Here is a 17,372-nt window from a genome sequence, read left to right on the forward strand (position 1 = left end):
AAACACCCTTAGCAGCATGCATAAGTGCATTGCTTAAGGGTGTTTCTGTACTGATGGGGTGCAGAAATGTTTTGCTAAGGGCGTTCTTGCACCAACACAATGTATTATTCTTAAGTTTAGGTGAGTTTGATTAAACCAGCATATCAGTTTTCACTCTCTGCTCTCCCCACTTCTGTTCCATATTCCAGAGCAAGGAGCGTCACAGGGAAAGAGAAGTTCTTGAAGCCCCTGAGCCAGAGAGAGAAAGAAGTAGAGAGAAAGATAAGAAGAGTGAGAAGAAGAGGGATCATTCAGCCGGTGATGTCAATCATGAATCTAAGAGACATAAAGGCAGTGATTCAGGTATGAGGTTTTTAATGTAAATCTTGGCAATGATATAAGAGTGTTCATCTGACTCCTAAATATGGGACTTGATGAAATGTTTTTTTTTTTTGTTTTCTCCATGTCCTCAAATTATCACGGTTTAAACATTAAGAAAGTAAAAATGAAGACTTATGGGTAAGACATACAAAAAGTTAATTATTGTATGGGATTGCCAAGCTAGTGATCAGAAATTTGTGATATGAAAAATAACTAAAAGATACAATGACCCGAATATTCATGTACAAGTAAGATGACTATTCAAACCACGGTGTGTGCAGAATGCTTGAATCAAGTGCACCTCATTTAACCCTATGTACATGTAGGCTGGGGATGGGGCCTCTGAGCCCCCCCCTACATAAATATTTGCGCAATATTTTCGCCACTTGAATTTTTTTTACCGTGCCACTCAATGACTATTTACCTTTAAGTCTTGCGCATCTTTTGAGACCAAATTTGCGACTCCGGGTAAGCGGTTACGAAATTACGCAACATTTTGTAAGTGTATGTCAGACCAAAATTGCTCTAAAACATGATTTCATGTACAAAGTCCCTTCTAATTGTATTTTCAACCAAAATCATAAATGTATGATAATTTTTAGTTTTGCTGGTCTAAATGGATTTATTTTATGCTGTTTATGATCTCAAAAGAATCCCCGACAAGGTTCTTCTAAGAAACAATGAAAAAACAAAAGGTCAAAATAACAAAGAAATACATGAGAAATTGTGAAAACAATATAATACATGAGAAATTGATCTGATATTGCAATTTTTTTTCACGTTCATTTTTGTCTCACCGGCATGGCAGAGTGAGACTATAGGCGCCGCTTTTCGGCGGAGGCGTCAACACCAAAGCTTAACTGAAGTTCAAGATTTTTGAAATGACAGCATAACTTAGAAAGTATATGGACCTACTTCATGAAACTTGGCTATAAGGTTAATCAAGTATTACTGAACACCCTACCTGAGTTTCATGTCACATGACCAAGGTCAAAGGTCATTTAGGGTCAATGAACTTAGACCATGTTGGGGGAATCAACATCAAAATCTTAACGTTAATCAAGTATCACTGAACATCCTGCACGAGTTTCACATCACATGACCAAGGTCAAATGTCATTTATGGTCAATTAACTTTGGTCGAATTAAGGGTATTTGTTGAATTACCATCATAACTTTGAAAGTATGTTGGTCAAGTTCAAAATTTGGACATAAGAGTAATAAAGTATCACTGAACATCCTGTGCGCATTTTAGGTCACATGACCAAGGCCAAAGGTCAATGAACTCCGGCCATAAATGGGGGTATCTGTTGAATCACCATCATAACTTTGAAAGTTTATGGATCTGATTCATGAAACTTGGACATAAGAGTAAAGAAGTATCACCCAACATCCTGTGCGAGTTTCAGGTCACTTGATCAAGGTCAAAGGTCATGTAAGGTCAATGAACTTTGGCCACATTGGGGTATTTGTTGAATTACCATCCTATCTCTGTAAGTGTTTTGGTCTTGTTCATAAAACATGGAAATAAGAGTAACCAAGTATCAGTGAACATCTTGTGCGAGGTACTAGTTTTCAAAGTCAGCACTGCTGCTATATTGAATCATGTGATGCAGGTAAGACCGCCAGACGCATTCCACTTGTTTTTTGAATTTCTGTTTTTTATTGTTTTTTCAATGGAAATAGGACGAAACTTTATTTTGACCATAAATACATGTAAGATGTAATTAATTGATTTCAATCAGTGAAAGGAAAAATAAGGTTTAATTTATGAATTTTGGCTAAAAACACTATTTGCATTAGATTTGTACACAAATTCACTTTCTTGAGCAATTTTGAGTCTGCATGCACTTACTAAATATTGCGTAATTTCGGAACCTTGTACCCAGGGGTCGCAATTTCAGTCTCAAAAGTTGCGCGCGATATGAATGTAAAAGTCAATGAGCAACACGGTCAAAAAATTTTGTGCGTCCAATTTATCACGGAGGGGGGGGGGGGGTGGTGGGTTGAATCAGCCCTTCCCCCTGACATGTTTTGCAATTAATCCACTGTGCAAGATCTTTTTACAGGGTGGCATGCTGACTGGAAATGCATGCAGACCCAAAATTGCTCAAAAAAGTGAATTTGTCTACAAATCCAATGCAAATAGTGTTTTAAGCCAAAATTCATAAATGTATCATTATTTATCCTTTTACTGATTGATATCAATTAATTCCATTTTCTTTATGGTCAAAATAAAGTTTCCTACAATTTCCATTGAAAAAACAATAAAAAGAAAGAATGTCGAAAAAACAAGATATTGAGAAAACAATAAAATACATAAGAAAATATATATATGTATGAAATTTTTGTTAGTACCATGTACATTTGATCAAATTCATGTAAAGTTTCTGTGTACCAAAAATTGGCATTTTAGGGGCATTATATAGTTAATTAGAGGAAACTTGATTTTATGCATAAATAATCACAATTGGCAATTAGATTTTCACAGAATTTGATCTTATAGTTTTGTAGATTAAGCCATGGGTATTAATGCGCCTGCTAATTTTCATCAGCCTCCCCCCATCTTCTAAGGCGTCGAAATAGTACAGTCAAGCAGTATCTTTTATTAATAAGCTCTCATTATCAGGAATGTCATAACGTTGATGAAACAATTTGTTCTCTTGATGTTGAATGGATATTGTTCTTGGTCTTCTATGCATACACAAGCTGCACAAACTGATATCTCTTTATTATTATTTTCAGGTCATGAGGGGAAAAGTAGTAAAAGGTCATCATTAGGTGATGGAGCTAGTTCAAGCAGTGGTATGAATGGAGAGAGGATGGTGAGTGGTCCCATACATCTTGTTTAATTCAACCAATTTATCAAAGCTTGTTTTGAGTGGAAAGAGAAAAACAAGATATTTTTGAAAATTTAATTGAGATCAGATGATAGATAACGAGGTCTGGAGTTTTGCTTATTTTTCACAGAACAGTTATATGCCGAACATAGTCATATGCAAATGAGATAGTAAATGATGTCACTATTTGTTTTGTATTTTATTGTTTGAATTATGCAACATTATAACAGTACAAAAGAAATAGAAAAAAATGACAACGAATGAGGCAGTTTACAGATATGATGGGCAAAGTTTTGCAGTGCCATGCACGCAAAATCTGAGTAATTAAAAAACTGTTAAATTTTCTCTCAGTAGCATTCTTTTTCCGTAAATTTTTGGCGAGCTCAGTTTATTTCATAAGCTAAATATATAGTGTTAGTATTGATGAACAATGAATTGAAGTGAGCAGGGGTGATATTCTGAGGTCATTTTATCTTTAAAATATTATATTATTTACTATCAATAACTGGGATATACCCATTTGATTTGCTAGTTCATTACAATTAACTTGCGTGCCGAATATAGAGTACACAATTTTCCTGCGCGCGCGCTGCATCTCCCTATTAACGCACTATCCCAAGATCATCGCGCAATTTGGCGTCCATTTCCTCTTTTACTTTTGCCTGCGGTCGAGTTCAGTCGCAAAGCTAAGTACACTCCCAAAATTGCATTTCTGTTTGCTTTTTGGATACCTTTATTGTGCATTCTTCCCTTATTTCAATCTTATTTATTTAATTTAAGATTGTTGTAAGATTATCCCGTTGCGCGGAGCTTCCGTGATATTTATTTCACGTTTTTTGTTCGTGAGTTTGTTTTTTAAGATACGTTTCTCAACAGGCGGGTTGTCTTCACTTCTCCGCCCCATAGCTCCGCGCCTTCCTGCGTGTCGCGGGCGTTGACTTCGCTCCTTTTTAATTCCTTTAATTCTTTTTATTCACTGACTTCTTCGTTTATACGACTCTCGTGAATTTATTTGAATTATTTCTCCACAGATAGGTTCTGTAGGACGTCAGGAGCGTCGTATTTCAGTCTCGTTTCAGGTTCTTTGTTTCTTGTTTCGAGTTAGTTGATTGTTCTTTTGTTTCAATCAATCCTTTGTTCTTGTGTTTATTAATTGAATTAATTAATTAATTATTTGATTCTTTTAATTCTTGACTTGCTCCTTTGCCTCGTCTTGAATTGAATTTATTTTATTTTCCTCTCCACAGCTTAGGCTATGCTGGACAGGTAGGGGCATCGCCCTTTATTTTTCTCAAACTTGTCTTCAACTTGTTGTTGTTCTTGTTTTGAGTTGATTGATTGTTCTCTTGTGTTTCAATCAATCTTTTATTCTTAATTGATTAATTGATCAATTGTTTTTCAACCTTCGATTAATTGTTAATTAATCGCCCTTCTTGTTCTCAAACTTGTCTTCAACTTGTTGTTCTTGTTTTGAGTTGATTGATTGTTCTCTTGTGTTTCAATCAATCTTTTATTCTTAATTGATCAATTGATCAATTGTTATTCAACCTTCGATTAATTGTTAATTAATCGCCCTTCTTGTTCTCAAACTTGTCTTCAACTTGTTGTTGTTCTTGTTTTGAGTTGATTGATTGTTCTCTTAGGTTCCAATCAATCAACAGGGTGGAACCGTGGAACTGCGTCCACGTGCCCGAGCGTTTCAGTGTGGAACCGTGGCGCAGCGGCCACGTGCCTGAAAGGTGATAGCCAAGGCTCCCTCGACGGGACCTGAACCTACTTGGGGAGTGTTGTACTAGTATAGAAAACCTCACTCCTCCAGGGCTGCTTGACCCACCGGCTATCGGGTCCGACAAGTCCAGGTTAAGAGCGTGGGACTCTTTTCCTGGCACAGACTAGGCTCGATGCTTTGTCAGCCTCCGTCAGGGAGCATTAGCAAAGGGCTCCCAGCCCCTAGTCGCTAGAGACACGTGAGCTTGACCCCGTCAATCTCACGATTAACTGATCAGGGTGGAACCGTGGAATTGCGTCCGCGTGCCCTTTAAGGTGGAACCATGAAATTGCGTTCATGTGCCTGAACGGCTTGATCAGATTGGGTGACTTTCTCATGCGAGATATCACGTCCCCCTCCCTGTCTCTTGTGCCCTCTTGTGCCCCCCGCTCAGAAGAGGAAGAAGAAGAAGAAATTCTTGGTCGCTAATCCCGCTTTGCGGACAGACCTATCTTTCTGATTCTTGTGCCGATGGCCAGGCGTCGTAACTTCATGTTACAACAGAACGCCCTCGAGTATCACGGATCTTTATCCTCATACTCCCTGTCAGCTAAAACCGCCGTGTCGAGCACCGGGCAGGTCAAGCAGACAGTCGCCATCTCGCACCTCGGAGAGTCACCGGCAATATCATGATTCGCCGGCTCACGCACCTGCAAGGGAAATCCCCGCTAATACGCAGGTGTTATCGACATACGGGCGTCGCCCGCCATTATGTCACCAGACTCCCCATAATTGTACCCTCTTCTGCCCCCCGGCGGGGCCGCACAGAAGAGGAAGAAGAAGAAATTCTAGGTTGCGGGCAGACCTTTCTTTCTGATTCTTGTGCCGATGGCCAGGCGTCGTAACTTCATGTTACAACAGAACGCCCTCGAGCATCACAGATCTTTATCCTCATGCTCCCTGTCAGCTAAAACCGCCGTGTCGAGCACCGGGCAGGTCAAGCAGACAGTCGTCATCTCGCACCTCGGAGAGTCACCGGCAATATCATGATTCGCCGGCTCACGCACCTGCAAGGGAAATCCCCGCTAATACGCAGGTGTTATCGACATACGGGCGTCGCCCGCCATTATGTCACCAGACTCCCGATAATTGTACCCTCTTCTGCCCCCCGGCGGGGCCGCACAGAAGAGGAAGAAGAAGAAGAAATTCTAGGTCGCTAATCCCGCCTTGCGGGCAGACCTTTCTTTCTGATTCTTGTGCCGATGGCCAGGCGTCGTAACTTCATGTTACAACAGAACGCCCTCGAGCATCACTGATTTTTATCCTCATGCTCCCTGTCAGCTAAAACCGCCGTGTCGAGCACCGGGCAGGTTAAGCAGACATTCGCCATCTTGCACCTCGGAGAGTCACCGGCAATATCATGATTCGCCGGCTCACGCACCTGCAAGGGAAATCCCCGCTAATACACAGGTGTAATCGACATACGGGCGTCGCCCTCCATTATGTCACCAGACTCCCGATAATTGTGGGTCAGGCGTCGCAACTCTCATGTTTCATACTACCATGAGCAGTGCGGGTAATTCCCCCACGCTTCATATCAGCTTCAGCCGCCTTGCTAAGCACTGTGCGGTTCAAGCAATCACCTGTCCTCTCACACCGGGCATTTATTGAAACGCTGTTCACCTACACGGTGACCCCCGTTTCTATGCAGGTGCTTCCGACATACGGCTTTCAAGCATCAACATGTCGGCAAGCTCTCGGTGACCGACGGCTGGACGTTGCATCCGTACAGGTTGCATCTATGCGTCCCTGAGCATTACGGGTTTTTACCCTCATGTTCTCCGTCATTATAAGACCGCCGCGGTCTTATTGCCGGTGTCGGGTATTGAGCGGATTTAGATTCTCTCGCCAACCCGCACTCCGGGGAGCCATCGGCGAGTTTACCTGCATGGGTATCCCCCATTATTACGCAGGTCCTCCCGAATTCGCCCTCTACGTCAAATTCATGTACGGCGACGGCTCTTTCAGCGGTAACTCCATTCTACCCCCTAAGCAGGCCTGTAGATTGGAGGTAAGAATTTCTTACATACCGCATGCCGCCCTTCTCTCGTGAGAATGTTTGGCTGCTTTTGAGAGGGCAACCTATCACGCCCGCGGACCGTCCGCCCAGGCGACGGGACCGTCGGTTTTTGGCCTGAACCTCACTATTTATTCGAAAGTAAGGGTGCCCTGTCTTACTCAACTCCTACTCTTGTAAGGTTAGAGTCAGGGCTAGTACAGACACCCGTCCTCCAGCGATCGCCGCAGTAGAGAGGGCGACTCCGATATGAGCACCATCACCGCTCAGCGGTATGTCTCACTATCTCGTAGCTCTCCGAGCTTATGAGTATGTATATCGGATCTGAATGTCACGGCGATTAAAAGTTCTCCTGTGCTTAGTAATCGCTATGCCTTCACCACCCGGTGCATTATGGTTATTTTAACCTATTTGTCTCGTATTCGGGCGGCTCGTACGAGCCCTGCCCTAGCTGCCATCACCGGTCGTCCCCCGGACACCGCCGGCAGCACCCGCACCAAATACCTGGAGGGAATCAGCTATTCATATGCTAGATATCCCTCCTGTTGACATTCACAACTATTCCCCGAGTCTTTCCCGGTCGGGTAAGCATCATCTCGGAGGAAAGAAACCGACGTATATCTCATGAGATTGTTGGCTGTGTATGTGCGTTCAGGCTTGTTTAAAGCCCCAGGATTTTCTGTCGGCATTTCTATGCCTACTTTCTGGGCACACCCACTGTGCTGGGTCGGCGAGTTTACACCAAACTGTTCGCCGCCAGGCCATCGGTCGAGCTCTAACAGTCTATCTTATAGACTGCCCTCTATGTGGGTCAAGCTTGCGGGCGTCTCCGCCGTTTCCTTCTTGTGTGGAGTGGGCTACGGTCGATGTTTTTACCGTGCCCGTTTGTCGAATCGTCTTCTTTTTAGAAGCCTTTTCACTCGGCACACTCGAGTCGCCTCGCATGCTGCTTTCATCCTCCTTCCATGCAATGCATGTGGCCATGGTCACCGCGCGACCGAGGATGATGTAACCGTGGATGGATGTATGCTTATGCCTGCCCAACCACGAACTCCATGAAGGTGATTTACTTCACTGGAGTTCTTCTTTTAGAAACTTAGATTCTCATCCCCCGCTGCTTAGGGCGTCATTTTTTGCCGCCCCCCGCAGCTTTTCGGAACTCCTTATCTTACCGATATCGGACTGTTCCACGCTGCCGCAACCGGCGCCGGCGGTGCTTGCTCTTACGATCACCAGAGAAACCAGGCCTTGTGGCTGTTTTCATAAACAACTGGTTCTCACCGCAGACTGAAGGAAATTTTTGTGATTACTTTCCTCAAGTCTCCTTACTCCTTCGCTTGTTTCTTCAAGCGAGGACATCGACACTCTTAGCCAGTTTCCGTCCCTAACTTGATAGGACAGGGCTGTTGTTACCTCATTCGATTCCGTTCGGAACGTAACTGTTGAGGTATCATATCTGGCGATGTCTGTTGGTTTAGAGCATCTCTTGATTGTCGTTTACGCTTGCTGCTGCTAGGGATTTCCCCTCCCAGCGGACATCCATCGCAGCCTAGCCTTACGGGCTCTCTCGGCGATGGTGGCTTGAGCCAAACCACCTCTTCCACCGCGGGGGCTGCACCCTCAGGCGGGTGCTTTAATCAGTACGGGAGAAAGGGGATCCTGAGTTCTCTCTCGATCACTCGGTCTATCACACTTGTTTTGTCGTGATGTGTACCGCGCTGTTTCTCTGACATGCCCGGTTGAGCTGTTTTGGTTTTCTTAAACCTTACTCTCCGTCTTTCCAGGTCCTTTCGGACCGCTAGAAACGTTCTGCCACAGCTCTCTATCAGAATTCTGCAGATGTTCTGCCCTCACGCATTTGAGACAGACATCGAATTCTGGGCGCTTTCTCCCACACGGGCTTCTGAGATACCTCGCCTTCTCAGATTGTTTGATTGATCACTTAATGAACCTTAAAAGCTTCAGTTTTTCCGATCACGATTCTTGTTGAAATTTTCAACAAAATCCGAATCTTACGATCTAATCAGCTGGTGATGTTGTTCTCCTGACACTAGACCGAGGGCCCATGATATTTAGTATCATTCTTCTTGGGCTCTTTCTATGGAATCGTCGTTTACGACTTCTTGAGGACCGCCTATTGACGCTCCTCTTTCCTTCACTTCCTTGTTCTTAAGGACTTCTTCACATGAGGCTTTATTTGCCTCCTCTGTCCTTAAGGCAACGGCCTTCGTGTCTTCATCTTCCTATTATTACGCACTTCTTAGTCTAGACATGCCTCCCTTCACGTTGAATCCGTGTTGGTCTAGCAAATCAAATGGGTGTATCCCAGTTATTGATAGTAAATTATGAAAATACCATGATTTTCTTATTTACGAGATAACTGGATATACCCATTTGAACCCTCCCTCCTACCCCTCACCTTGTGTGACAACATGTCTTGCTTGCAGGCTCATGAGAGGATATTGGACGCCAAATTGCGCGATGATCTTGGGATAGTGCGTTAATAGGGAGATGCAGCGCGCGCGCAGGAAAATTGTGTACTCTATATTCGGCACGCAAGTTAATTGTAATGAACTAGCAAATCAAATGGGTATATCCAGTTATCTCGTAAATAAGAAAATCATGGTAAGTATTTTCATATTATCTCTTAAAATGAAATTGGTATTCTGAGATGACATTTTATCTTTTTTTATTTTTTTCAAAGTCAGCACTGCTGCTATATTGAATTACGTAATGCAGGTGAGACTGCCAGAGGCATTCCACTTGTTATTTAATTAAATGAGCTTTTAAAGAAATGGGAATTATTGTAGTTGTAAAGGAGAACAAACTGCAATACAGTAGACAGGATCATGATTCATTCATGTTTTTGTCTTGCTTGCACACCAGAGCAAGACTACAGGCGCTGTTTTACGACCGCGACGGCATCATCAACATTGAAATCTTAACCAAGAATAACTTTTTGAAATGTCATCAGAACTTAAGAAGTAAATGGACCTAGTTCATGAAACTTAAACATAAGAGTTATCAAGTATTACTGAACATTCTGCGTGAGTTTCAGGTCACATGATTAAGGTCGAAGGTCATTTAGTCTCAATGAACTTGATCAATATCAAAATTTTTACCATGGTTAAGTTTTTGAAATGTTGTCATAACTTAGAAAGTATATGAGCCTAGTTCATGAAACTTAACCACTTGACTGCTATAGGCTGTAATTCGCACTGACCCCCCTGGTGCTACTGAATGGTACTTACAAGTTAGATCTATTTGGGACTACAACCGACAGCAACTTGGGGGACAAATTGTAAATAATCACATCACGTTCCTCATCACTATTTCCAATATCCATACAAAAACATCATCCTCCCCTTCTGACACAGGAAGCACTACATTTATTACTCCTATCGTCTAAAGTTTTGTCAAAATCCTGATTCACTTCTCCACTGCGAGTCGACATTTTGAACTGAGCGTCGTACACTTTCACTGTGGAAAAGTGAATACAAACATATATAAATCACTGCAAAAGTTTTGATAACTTTTGTGGAATAGCGCCATCTGGTGACCATATACATGCGCTGTTTTCATCGTAGGGGTATTAACAGCGCGGTGCTGATGCCTCAAACAGAAGATAGGTCAAGCACGTAATATTACGTGCCCAGCACAGATCGTACACTCGCCCAGCACGTAATATTACGTGCTACGCAGTCAGGTGGTTAAACATATAGTGTATCTCTGTCTGAGTTGCAGGCCACATAACCAAGGTCAAAGGTCACTTTGGGTCAACAAACTTTGGCCATGATGGGGGTATTTGCGTAATCATCATCATAACTTACAAACAGGATTCGTACGGGTCATGGAAAACCTGGAATGTCTACCGTGTAAATGAAAGGTGTAAAAGTCATGGAAAGGTTATGGAATTCTTGCTAGAAAGGTCATGAGAAGTCATGGAATCAAATTTATGAAAGAGAGTATCAACCTGGTACAAATATTATGGATTTAATTCATGAAACTTGGATATACATTAAAGGTCAAGTCCACCTCAGAAAAATGTTGATTTGAATCAATAGAGAAAAATCAGACAAGCACAATGCTGAAAATTTCATCAAAATTGGATGTAAAATAACAAAGTTATGACATTTCAAAGTTTCCCTTATTTTTAACAAAATAATTATATGACAAGCCAGTTACATCCTAATGAGAGTCAATGATGTCACTCACTCACTATTTCTTTTGTTTTTTATTGTTTGAATTATACAATATTTCAATTTGACGATTAGGACCTCCTTCACTGAAGCACAAAATGTTAAAATAATGGAATTCCAAATGTTTAGGGAGGAATGAAACTTCATTTCATATGACAATGACGAGAAAATAAAAATATTTCATATTTCATATAATAAAATACAAAAGAAATAGTGAGTGAGTGATGTCATCAGTTCCTCTATTGCATATCGATCAAGATGTGCATATAACTGTTTTGTGAAATGAAGCAAAATCCCCAAATGCCATAACTTTCTTATTTTACATGTACATCTGATTTTGATGTAATTTTCAGTGTTATTCTTGTTGAATTTTTCTCTTTTTTTATTCAAATCAAGTCTTTGTTAGAGTGGACTTGTCCTTTAAGAGCAATCAAGTATCCCAGAACATTGTGTGTGAGATTCAGGTCACATGACCAAGGTCAGAGGTCATTTAGGGTCAGTGAACTTTAGTAATGTTGATGGTATTTGTTGGACATAAGAGCAACCATGTATCCCTGAATATTCTGAGTGTGTTTCAGGTCCAATGACCAAGATCAAAGGTCATTTAATCCTATCTAGGCCGGGGGGCCTCGGAGGACCCCTCAACGAGTCGCATGATATTTTCTCTGCGCAAATATTTTTGACCGCGCCTCTCACTGACTTTTTACTTTCAAGTTTTGCGCAACTTTTGAGACCAATTTTGCATCACCCAGGTACTCGGTTTTGAAATTACGCAACGTTTTGTAGGTGCATGTCAGACCAAAAATGCTAAAAAACATGATTTTGTGTACAAAGTCAATGTAAATTGTGTTTTCAACCAAAAATCATATATGCATCATGATTTTAGTTTTGCTGGTCTAAATGTATGCTGCTTATGATCTTAGAAAGTTCCCAACCAATTTTATTGAAAAAGCAATGAAAAACAAAGGATCCCCAAAACAAAGAAATAAATAAGAAATTGCAAAAATACATTAGAAATTGATCTGATATCACAATTTCTTTCATGTAAACTTGCTAAAAACACTACAAAGAGTTTCTATGCCAAAATTTAGAACATTTGGAGCTTTATTTATGGAGTTAGAGGAAAAGTAATAAAGTATGATTTCGCATACTAATTATGCATAAATAGGCATAATTACTTAATAATAATCCGCATGAAATAAATTACCATACAATTTTGTAGATTATATCCCAGACAATCGGCGTGCCAATTTTTAGCGCGATTGCTAGGTCACCGGCCGAGATCTCATAGGGGCCTGGGATCCCCCCCCCCGGCCATAAGAACTCCCAAAATTCCCCAGCCTAGATAGGGTGAAGGTCACTGAACTTGTTGTGTTGGGATATTTGTTGAATTGGCATCATAACTTAGAAAGTTCATGGATTTAGTTCATGAAACATGGACATCATGGTTATCCGATATGAATGATTGTTTTGCACATTTTATAGGTCAGATGGTCATGGTCAAAGGCCATTTTGGGTCAATGGACAAGTATTTTATTGAATGTTTTGTTTTGTGAATAATTATTCAATAGCTGTTTTCAAAGTCAGCACTGCTGCTTTATCAAATTGTGCAATGCAGGTGAGACTGCCAGGGGCCTTCCGCATGTTTGTAATGTAAATACATTTAGGGAAAAAGGTATACTGCTTCAGAAAATACCGAAACAGTAATAACGGTGTAATATTAAAGTTTGATAATTTGCTATACGCTCATACTCCCAGAAGGGGGAGGGGGATCCATAGAGTTAATAAATCTGATCCAATTTTCTTTTTTTTATTCTGAAATCTGCCCATCCGGATTAAAACCACTTTCGATAGCCTCTATTTAAACACACATTGCAGCCTTTTGTGGTGTTTCATTATCACACACATCAACTGACCTTAATTGACTGCTTATTTATCTCTTAGGATGAGAGAGATCGAGATAGAGAGATGATGAAAGAAGAAAAGTCATCAAGAAGAGAATCAGATGTGAGGGATAAACCTGCAAAGGAAAAGAAAATCAAGCGAGAACCACTCGATGATGATAGAGATGATGACAGACAATATCCTTTCTATAGATAACCATTTGACTCCTCTGAAGATAGTAGTGTTTCTTATATGGTTCATATTGCTTGGGAAATTCTTGATAGCCAGGGTATTTGAAATTATTGTTTTTTAGCAAGCATATAAATTCAAAGAATTTTTAAATTTCTGTTGGAGAGCCAAGGAAGAGTATTATTAGATTTTGCACTGCCTCTTTTCTGCTCTAATAACATTGCAATCTGGTGGCCGCTGATCCTTGAATACCGGGGAAGATCAAAAAATACGAAGAAGGTTGTTTCATAAAGCTGTTAAAAAGTTAAGCAAAACTTTACGAGCGACTGGAATATGTTCTTAAATATTAGTCAGCTACGTGGGGATGTATCAATAAGCACAAGAAAGGATCACCGGTTGTTTGTAAAGTCTTATGAACAGCTTCATGAAATATCCACCAGGGGCCCATTTCATAAAGGACTTGTAACTTTGCCATAATGGCAAGTACAGGTACCATGGTAACAGGGCTCAGAAGCCAATCATAATCAAGGTTACCATGGTAGTTGCCATTATGGCAAAGTTACAACGGTTGCAAGTCCTTTATGAAACCGGCCCCACGTGGATGTTTTATAAAGCTGTTTGTAAAGTTGGCAAAACATGTTCTGAAATGTTGGTCAGCTATGTAGGGATGTAGGGGATCACTGGTTTAGATGAGCCATTTGACATCATCTTTTCCAAAGGTCACAATGACTTTCAGTTGGGGGAAGAAAGTTTTATACATAGGTGATAATATTTCCCAAGAATCAAATTTAAAGGCAAGGTACATGTACTTCTTTCTACAATTCTAACATGCAAAATGCAATAAGTGTCACAACTTACCACGCCTTCCCTTACTCATGAAAGTGCAGAGATGCACTAACCCAGGAGCTTGTTCTGTATAGGACTCATTGGAAATTTAAATTTTTTTCTGATTGAATAAAATCAGAAATTTATTTTAATGGGTGAAAGTGTACTAACCCTATGATATTTTTAAAGAAAAAAAAAGTATTCAAAAAATCAGTGTGAAGTTCAGGGATAGCAGATCTTGACTGAGAAATGTCTTGAAAGGTTAAGAGTTAGGAATAAGGTTTCATGATAAGTAAATGTAATATGGGTCATAGCAATTTTGAAAGTTTGATGGAGTGGGGAAATGTATGCATTAATTCCCAATTTCATGGTAATCTTCATGTTTTCGTACATGGCTACTGAAAAAAGAGCAGGGTTAAGCTCTCTGGTTCAGCAGCCCCAGAGTACATTTTCATGGAAAAAAAATGTAGTACAAGAAAAGCAGATTTTGTATCGCCATATTTGAGAAAAACAAGGCTTCACAAGCTTGTTTTAAGATTGTCAGACACATAATGAGATATGTTTTGATTTTGATCCTTAACTCCAGTGTACTAAATCCAGCAGCTCAAGAAAAAGAAGACCTTGACGACACATTCTTACCTGGACAAGGAGGAGGTGAAAAGATTCATCTCAAAATTGTCTGTATTTTCAACTGAATCTTGTCATTCAGGAGAGAAGAAAGATTATCATAGCAACGTTATTGTATATATTTTTTGGGGTAATTATTCATGTATTTTCTCTGCCCATTTTCAGAAACTATCATGATAAAGGTGTTTCTTTTTAGTTGTTATTGTGTGGTTTGAATAGACACACAACAATGGTTAAATGTTATCATGAGCTCCACAACACTGAAGCTTAGTGTTTGATCATAGAGCTAATTTTATGCTTGATTGTTATGTGCAATCAATCATACAAAAATGATCATTAGCTTAGCTTTGTGCTTAAGGATCCTGGTGGGTGACTATCTTGTTATAACTTGTTGGGGATGACTTTCAAATTAATCTCGGTCAATCGGTTGCTAAGATTTTAGGAGCTGATAGTGGTTGTTAATAAAATTGTTTTGTGAATTGATCCCAGTTCCATCATCTGAAGATTCGAATATTAGAGTGCTTCCAAATTTTGAACTGAGAAGACTAATGCTACTCAATGATTTCTTTTACCATTATTCTGCGAACAAAATATGCATTACTCCCATTACAATATGGCTTTGTCATAGAACCACCACTAGGAACCCAAGGTATAAGACAGAGGTAAAATTTAACATTCTTCTGTTTGGGGATTGATTCTGCTTCTATTTATTCTCAATAACTTGTATACTCTCTCAAATTCTTGGTGGTGCAAATACAGTGTGACCATTGATAGGGGAGATCTGGGTTAGTTCGAACATTTTTGACAAAAAATGGCTGTAAAGTCCAAATGTATTTTATTTGAGAAACAATCAATATATCAGCTTGAAGCATATATCTAAGTGCTTCAAATGTACCCCATAATATTTTCAACTCTATGATGATTACTGAAAAAAACCCGCCTTGAACAAGACCATCGCAAGCATTCCAACTTACCCCATATACGGGTAAGTTGGAACATGGTATGGGGTAGGTTGGAATACTGCATGATCAATCAAGAAATACTAAAACTACTTACAACCGTAATAGTACATGGTTAGCCTATTTACTTTATTTTTTCCAAGTTCAAAATATAAAAAGTGGATTTGTTGAAGTGAGTTGAACTATATAATTTCTATTATACAGCCACTCATGCAAGTCGACTGTAGCAGAATTCTGCTTATTTGTATGTGTTTGATTTTTCATGTAATTAAGTGTACTATCAGCAATTTCATGTACTTCTGCATCAAATTTACATGACAAAAATTAATTGTTCATATTTTTTAAATAATTGTGCGAATAAGCATAAAATTGCCCTAAATTAGTTTTTTTATTTCGGGGTATGTTTTTGCCTTTAGCTCTATTTATTATGCTACTAGAATGCTACTTTTTGGTGAGAGTATCAATGGGAAACAAAACAAGCATGGTATACAATACATGTTCAGAGGAGTGTGAAATACTCTACATCTTTTTCTCATATCCAATGTTTTTATTCATAATTATGTTTGGGGCAAGTTGAAACATATTCCAACTAGCCCCTTCAATTTTGATCCAACTCATCCCAGGGGCCCACTTGACATTACAAGCTTACAGCCCCCCAAAAGGGGACTTCACCATGGCATATTAATAACCTTATTTTGTAGCTTGGTACAAGTGTCCATTATACCCCCAAACAGGCCAACTTGATCTATAAACTTCTCTGGGATAATACAAATTTCTGAAAGAGGAAAAAAATTACTCAGAAGGTGAAAAAACAAAAATTCCTTTTTAACATCACTAGGCTTGTTGCACATGTGTTGTCTATAATACGGTGGATGGCTGTTGATAGTAGCAATAATTTGAGGGCATTATTGCATAAATTTATTCAAAGACAATAAAGAAAATTACAATGTTTCAACTTACTGCACGTTCCAACTGACCCCAATCTCCCCTATAAAACAGGCTCTGTCATCCATGGTTAATAATGATTGATGATGATGATCCAAGGTGGATTCATTTTTCGAAACTTGAGCTGGGACTCATACAGAAGATTACTTGATAATATATGTAGTCACAAGAAGGTGGGATGGGGATATCCCAAGGTATGAGGTACCTGGTATGGTCGCCCAAGTGACATTCCAATAACGTTTGAAATCAGTATCCCTTTGAGATTTTTCTGAATCTTTTACAAGCCTTTGTAAGATAACCCCCCAGGTGGAATATTATGTATTACAGTACAATATCTTGAAATTTGGTTGATATGTCTGATATTTTCATTTGTCATTATGTGGTGACAGATTTTTCATTATTTTGCTTCATAATGATGTTATTTATCATACTAACGTGTTGTCAGTCATGCACAAGTCATGATTATTAAACTTACAAACAGCTTTACAAAATGGCCCCAGGGCAAATTGGCTACCCAAGTACATCTGATAACAACAACTTGACGGGTGATAGTTGTCAATTTGTTTTGCATTGAAAAATCACAAAATATATAATTCTGTATTGCCATGGAATTCTAGATGATGAAGATACAGGTACAAAATGCAAAATATTAGCCACCCTTAATCATTTGCGAGTGCTTTAATTGTATTTTAATGCAATTACCAAGTAAGTTTTCTTGGGAGGAAAAATAAAGAGAATGTTTCTCTCCATGAATTCAATA

At 39.8% G+C, this 17,372-nt stretch overlaps 1 protein-coding gene across 1 annotated transcript in view; it reads left to right on the top strand.

Moving 5' to 3' along the window:
- The window catches only part of LOC121410510 (THO complex subunit 2-like), a 106,612-nt gene extending 89,469 nt beyond the window's left edge, over positions 1-17,143 (top strand). The window contains exons 37-40 of the mRNA XM_041602660.1: positions 189-342; positions 3,105-3,184; positions 13,128-13,264; positions 14,673-17,143. Of these exons, the coding sequence (XP_041458594.1) occupies positions 189-342; positions 3,105-3,184; positions 13,128-13,264; positions 14,673-14,706 (405 nt within the window). The 3' untranslated portion in view covers positions 14,707-17,143. The remainder of the gene's footprint in view (positions 1-188; positions 343-3,104; positions 3,185-13,127; positions 13,265-14,672) is intronic.
- The last annotated feature ends 229 nt before the right edge of the window (positions 17,144-17,372 follow it).

This window comes from Lytechinus variegatus, chromosome 1, assembly GCF_018143015.1.
Source record: "Lytechinus variegatus isolate NC3 chromosome 1, Lvar_3.0, whole genome shotgun sequence".
In the NCBI taxonomy this organism is placed as follows: domain Eukaryota; kingdom Metazoa; phylum Echinodermata; class Echinoidea; order Temnopleuroida; family Toxopneustidae; genus Lytechinus; species Lytechinus variegatus.